This window comes from Brachyistius frenatus, unplaced genomic scaffold (genome assembly GCF_029030835.1).
Source record: "Brachyistius frenatus isolate BFR_SWC_R1_liver_20210118 unplaced genomic scaffold, ASM2903083v1 Contig_17, whole genome shotgun sequence".
Taxonomy (NCBI): Eukaryota; Metazoa; Chordata; class Actinopteri; family Embiotocidae; genus Brachyistius; species Brachyistius frenatus.
Window position 1 is genome coordinate 1 of NW_027210616.1, and position 6204 is coordinate 6204.

The 6204-nt window shown below is 36.9% G+C and overlaps 1 protein-coding gene across 1 annotated transcript; it reads right to left on the bottom strand.

Annotated features, from left to right (window-relative positions):
* Window positions 1-834: 834 nt before the first annotated feature.
* Window positions 835-4831, bottom strand: LOC138618430 (uncharacterized). Its single transcript, XM_069694147.1, has 6 exons — window positions 4789-4831; window positions 4322-4666; window positions 3884-4228; window positions 2630-2743; window positions 1648-1712; window positions 835-1259 (listed from the first exon to the last, which is right to left on the bottom strand). Exons 1-6 carry the CDS (start codon window positions 4829-4831, stop codon window positions 1134-1136), a joined length of 1038 nt encoding a protein of 345 aa, XP_069550248.1. The 3' UTR covers window positions 835-1133.
* Between the last annotated feature and the right edge of the window lie 1373 nt (window positions 4832-6204).

Here is a 6204-nt window from a genome sequence, read left to right on the forward strand (position 1 = left end):
GACAGACGAGCGGGCTAAAGGAGAAATCTGGTCAACTTTCAACGGCAATTTCATCTAGTTGGATTTAAAGATTTTATAATACCATGTAGTATGCAGATATCCGACCCGTGTTTTTAGACTGAAAACCATTTATTCTGTCAAAATAATAAAAAACTTAAGAATGGCTTTATACAGACTCTGATAATATAAACACCTTTTCATTCTACTGCATCCTGTCAGTGTGCTGAAGCCTCTTAAGAAATTTCCTTTGTGACGTTTCATTACACAAAATGTTTGCTCATTAGAGATGCTGACAAAGCCACATGTTGGTTGATTGTTATTGTGTTTGTGGAGTTTTTACAATGTTCTGCTGGTAACAACCTGTTATCCACACTGCTCACCTATGATCTATGATCCAACCTATGACCCAAATCTTAATAAATTGCCATATTTTGCCTTCCTCTCAAGAATACCTCAAACTTAGAGTTGGTATCACCTCCTGATTACTGCCAACATTTACGTCCAGTAACTTGGAATAACAGAAAGAAAAGCATTACATGTAATCCTTGTCACCAAAACATTAACCCACAGGTTATAGCCACAGCCTCTGCCAATTTCTACTTCCTGAACCCCTCCAACTAAGATTCACGTTATCCACCTAACAGATTTGGTTCAGTTACAACACACAGTTGCACTGCATTGCACTGATTGTTCCCATCGAATACATGAATAAATATTCACTGATGTATTCAATACAAAATAAAGGAAAAAGATCATGGATTTCCTCTTCAGTAACAGTATGATATTGTTTTGCATTATTCATATTTATTTCAAATATTAAGAGGTTACACGAGATCAGTCTGATAAGAAATAATAATCATAACAATAATTTAAAAAAAACATACAAATAATAGTAACATCATGATGAAGATCTACCTTCAGTTTACACAGCCAATATTAGAAAAATCAAATGCTACCTATTCAAATCTTTTTCATCAGGCCATTAACAATAACATCACAGCAAAAATCGAATCCGTCCTCACCATGCATTTTTTTATTGCATGTCTCATCCTGTTTCATTCACCTCAACAGGAATAACATGCTGGATTTGTGTGAAGATATTTTAAATGTCCATTATTCAGGGGGACATCCCTTTACTGGTGTTCTCTTGTGTCAGAGTATATACACTCCTCTGGTAGGTCCCTCTTGTTCTTATGTCTTATAGCTTTTCTTGAGGGAAAATCCAGCGCCGCATAGTTTCTTTCTTCTGCTTCACCATCCTGCAAATTAATAATATTAGCGATCAGAGTTTAATATCATAACCAATTACTTTTAGAACATTTTTAAACTACACATTAAAAGCTATCGGACCCAGAGACCTATAAAGCATCCAAAGATTGATGATTTCCATTCTAACCACATTATTGAACCAGAATGAACTTTGTTTTGGTCAACTGTTTAGTTGAAGTAGCATAAAAACACACAGAACAAAGCCACCCAGTAACTGCAAATTTCTCCTGTACTCAATCCCAGGTTTCCCATTCTGTGTTTTTCAACCTTAAAAATAAGGGTTCACTTTGTCCTCCATGATATTTATCTGATGTCAAAGAACCACGTCTTAGGATTCAAGTCTAGTCATGCATTTGTGAATGTTTAAATTATATTTACCGCATTTCTTGGTTGATTGTCAGCTGATCTGTCCCGTTCAGCATGATTGGAAGCCGTTACTTCTCCTGTTCATTAAAACAAGACATTAACTGCAATATACCTTGTTTTGCAGTCTAGGATTTAAAGAACGAATCATGATAAGGCCTCCCTTTGCTCTCCAAACAGCTGGTTGCTGTTCTTGACTGGTACTCTGCTGTTGTCGTCTATCCTGCTCAAGGTTTTCTGATTTCTGGTAAAGAGTGGTGAGTTACCCTGTCTTTTTCTTACCTCCAACCAGTCTGGCTGTTCACCTTTAACCTCTCCTCGACAAGTTACTTTTGTCCACAGAACTGATGCTCACTGGATGTTGTTTTGTTTTCTGTATCTCTCTGAGCAAACTAGACATTGTTGTGGTGAAAATCTCAGGAGATATGACGCCAACAATTTGGCATGTTGTTCCCAGACCATAATTCACTGTGAAAATGGACAGGATCTGGAAGAGCTCCATTGGGGATCGTTTCAAGTCGTTGGATCCTACTGGGCGTAGACCTCGGATTCATTTTAAAACTATTGGAGGAGCCATTTACCAATCAGCATTGACTGCCATAAGTCGTATGTTGTGCGCTGAAACTTTTCCAACCTCTGCCGTTGTTGGAGCAACTTGGTCATCACACTAAGCCACTCTGACTGACCGTTTCTTTATCCATCATCCAGAATGGCGTGCCAAACATTAATGCGAACAGGATTTCCAGACTAAAATCACAGCCAAGACTGAATCCGTGGGCAATAGTCAAGCAGAGCCAGGCCAACAATCATGCATGTTTTTTTCTGGATATTTGAAGTGAACGTTAACTGAAGCTCCTTACATATATCTGTGTGATCAATGCAATATACAGATGCCAAGTGATTGGCCGCCTGAATAATCCTAATCTTACTGAATAAGTAGCATGCAGGTGTTCCTAATAAAGTGCCGGTGATTTATTTGTTCTTTTGACAAACCTACCTTTACCATATTTACAACCTGGCTTTTGCTTTCTGGTGAGAATCAGAGCGGTATTCAGGAGCACAGAGCAGGTGAGCAGTGTCCCGAGCACAATGACAAGGAACAGTTCTTGCCCTGAAATGAGAAGACGTGTGTTCTGCTTTTAGTGAATTGTTAGAAGTTGTCAACATTAACAAAACTGACTGAGCTCAATCCTTACTGAGTTTCATACAGATAGTTTTTATCAGTCAAATTAGGACTCAGACTTATTTTTTTCAGGAAAAGCCGAAAGCAACCGTTTAAAGACACCAGTGACGTATTATCCACTTGATGATTTCAGGTTAATTTCGATTTTTAGGCTGGAGTTTATGGCATTTTAATCTTGGATTGTGTTGCATTGTAAGGTCTCGTGTTAACAACACCCCAGTGACATGATCACAGGAGAAATTATGTAAACTCTGTCAAATTGAGCCCCACAGGAAATGGTGGAAAACACATACAAAAGAACAAAGAGAACTAGGTTAGCGGAAGCAGCTAAACTCAACCTCAGAGAGAACAAGTCCATCTGCAACCCAGGGCTATTCAATTTCAATAGTAAGAGGGCCGTATAGGAAGATTACTGGGGCCCGAGGCCGGCACTTAATATTTTATGAATTAATGTCTACAAATAATTCTTAACGTTAATAGATATATTAGTGCATGGAATAAACCAATAAGCCATCCTTTTCATGGTATCAGTTTTAGACAGTAAAACACAAGAATGAACATAGTAAAACATTATGTGCCTGTTTATGATACTATCAAAACAACTCCAAGCAGACATAAAGTGCTTATCTTAGGTCCATATCCATATTTGTTAAAGGTGAAACAGTGAAACAGGATCCACACAGGCATTTTCTTGCAGGCGACAGAAAATTGTAAGCGGGTCGTGTCCAGTCACAGTTTCAGTAGCCCTGCTTTAAACTATATTAACTAGTTCATTGTCTATTTTTTTTTCTTTTTATTGTGACCCTTTAAAAAAAATAGGAAGTCTATTCACTGCCCCTAAACAAATACATTATATACAGTATTTCTAACAGCGAGGACTTCAACCAGATCTAATTTGGATCAACTTTCAAGGCCTGATGAGATCAAAAAAATAAAAATAAAAATAACGACACGAACATGTTATTATTTTTCTATTAGCTTGTCTCTTACCCATATTCACAAAAATCAGTAGAATAAATGTGATCAATATAGATGCATATTGACTTTGATGAAACTTTAAATACATACTTATTTCCACTTTAGTTCCTTCACCAAACAGGATCTCTCCACATGTGTCCACAGCACAGTAGTAGGTCCCAGCATCAGAAGAGTCTCTTATGGTTTTGGACAGACGGTAAACGCATCTCCTTTCCTTTTGTTCGTAACTGCTGATATTGTCGGTATAAATGATTCCTGGAAGGGATTGGAATCGGGCTTTGAACCAGTGCACACTGCATGCACCTGGACACTGATCTGTGTTTTCTTGGTTCTTGGAGAGAAATGAACACTGCAGAGTCACTGGCTCGCCCAGCCAGACCGACTCCACATCTGGACTTTGTTTCACGTAGACAGATTTCTGCACATTTTTACGATCTGATTCACAAAAATAACATGAAAAGAAATTAACTATAGTTCTTTGGGTATTCACACAGTTATAGAAAACACAGTAAAATGAATATTCTTTACCTTTCACAGCCAAGAATGTGCCATTAATAAAAGCTAATTTGTATGCCGATCCTGCTTGACAGAAATATGTTCCTTCATCTTCTTTGCTTATGTTTCTTATGGTAAGAGAATGCATTTTACCCACTTTTGTGACATCAAATCTTGGGTTGTCAAATTGTTCTGCGAGGTTTAATTTGGCAAAAATTCCCATGGCAACTGTTTGGACCATGTATCCAAAATACAGCCTGTACCAGTAGAACAAGCTTGTTCCATCCTCAATGACTGTACATGTTACAGTAAAAGTATCACCAAGTTCAGCCACAGTCAAAGAGACCTGTTGAGGAACCTTCTGAGTTTGCGTCAAACCTAAAGAAAAGAGACCAACAATAATAAGACAGGGAAAAACAACAACTCAATCTTAACCTAGAAGAAAAAAAAAAGTGGTTTACACTGGTTCTTATCTTACAATACACAAGAACTGTACTCACATAATGTACATAGAAGAATCAAAGCAGAAAGTCTTCCGATCATCACGCTACTCTTGCACAACTGATCTTCCCACTCAAAATGGAAAATGTAGTCACAAAATGATCAAGGTATGCAAAATGGAAATCCGGGTGATTGGCTGAAACATAGAAAACGTGCTTCCTGTACAGTTTTTTTTTCATTGAAAGGTGAAGATTCTGAAGCAATATTCGAACAACATAATTATGACTGAAAAATCTATTTTATCTATGATTATATTTAGTAATCCTGTTATACAGGCAAACATAAATATCATTTGATTTTCAAAAAACTGTATTTTAAAACTGAATGTTTTTAGTGTCTTTTTTGATATCCAGTTTGTACTAAGCACATGGTCAAGAAAGTGTTTTAGGTCCAACACAAATCTATCACAAAACAAATAGCCTGGAGTTGTAGTCACAGACCAGTGTTATTAGGACAAAACAGTAGTTACTTATTTCTGCAAATTTATAGAGTAGTCTTGAAGCAAAGGCAACAATTCAGGAGAGATTAAATAAAAGATATATCAAAATTAATCATTTTAGTGTCCATAATGTGTTGGACAATAATACAGTGGATAATCTAGCTGGATTATTCAATTAAGTAAATTTTTTTGCAGTTTTAAGGCATTTCAAGCCTTTTTTTTTTATTATTCACTCAAACTGATAATGAAACTCGCAAAGTTTCTTGTAAAAAGCTCGGAGGTTCCTTCAGGAAATTCATTGAGACATTTAGAGTAACTGTCTCCTCTTCCTCTGAAAGCCTCTGATCCTTTGCTGCACCAGTGTAGTCTTTAGTGCAGGGTTGTTGGAGGACTGAAAGTCATTAATGGAAAGTAACAACATTTACTCGATAACTGTAATCGGTCAAGTGATGTAACTTTCAACCTCTCCAATACATTTCTGTGAAAAATATTAGTACTCCTTAACCTTACTGTATGATACTGCAGTGTCTGGCTACTTTTCATATTAAGATTTACATATAAAACATTTCATCATTTATAAGTTTAATGCATCAAATTAGCAAAAGATTTGTTTAAAATTAGGTCCTGCTCAATCAACTACTACATTAATGAATACAAGTACACAGGACTGACAGGGGTCATTCCTGTAGTAGTAATAGTAGTAGTAGTACTTTTAGAGTGCTGTATTGCCACTTTTTTCAATCATCTGAATTCTTCTTTCACCACTGCTAAAACCATTGTAGTGTGATTTTACAAATGATCAAATAAATTACTTATTGTAAGTCTAATCCAAGTGGTAACCCAAGGTGACATCAACCACTAGTTTGTGTAGGCCTTACTGTTGTTTTGAAGCCTCCAGTCTGGCACCTTGGATGTCACCATCTTGGTTTTTTGGAGCCCGAAGTGACCGTATTTGGAAGGGCTAGGGAGAAGCGAG

What these genes read in the sequence shown, in the direction of transcription:
- LOC138618430 (XM_069694147.1), bottom strand. Translation starts at nt 4,831, where the DNA reads ATGATCGGAAGACTTTCTGCTTTGATTCTTCTATGTACATTAT. An exon ending in CACATTCTTGGCTGTGAAAG is followed by an intron (nt 4,229 to 4,321) that starts GTAAAGAATATT and finishes TTTGTGAATCAG; the next exon opens with ATCGTAAAAATGTGCAGAAA. An exon ending in ACAATCAACCAAGAAATGCG is followed by an intron (nt 1,260 to 1,647) that starts GTAAATATAATT and finishes ATTAATTTGCAG; the next exon opens with GATGGTGAAGCAGAAGAAAG.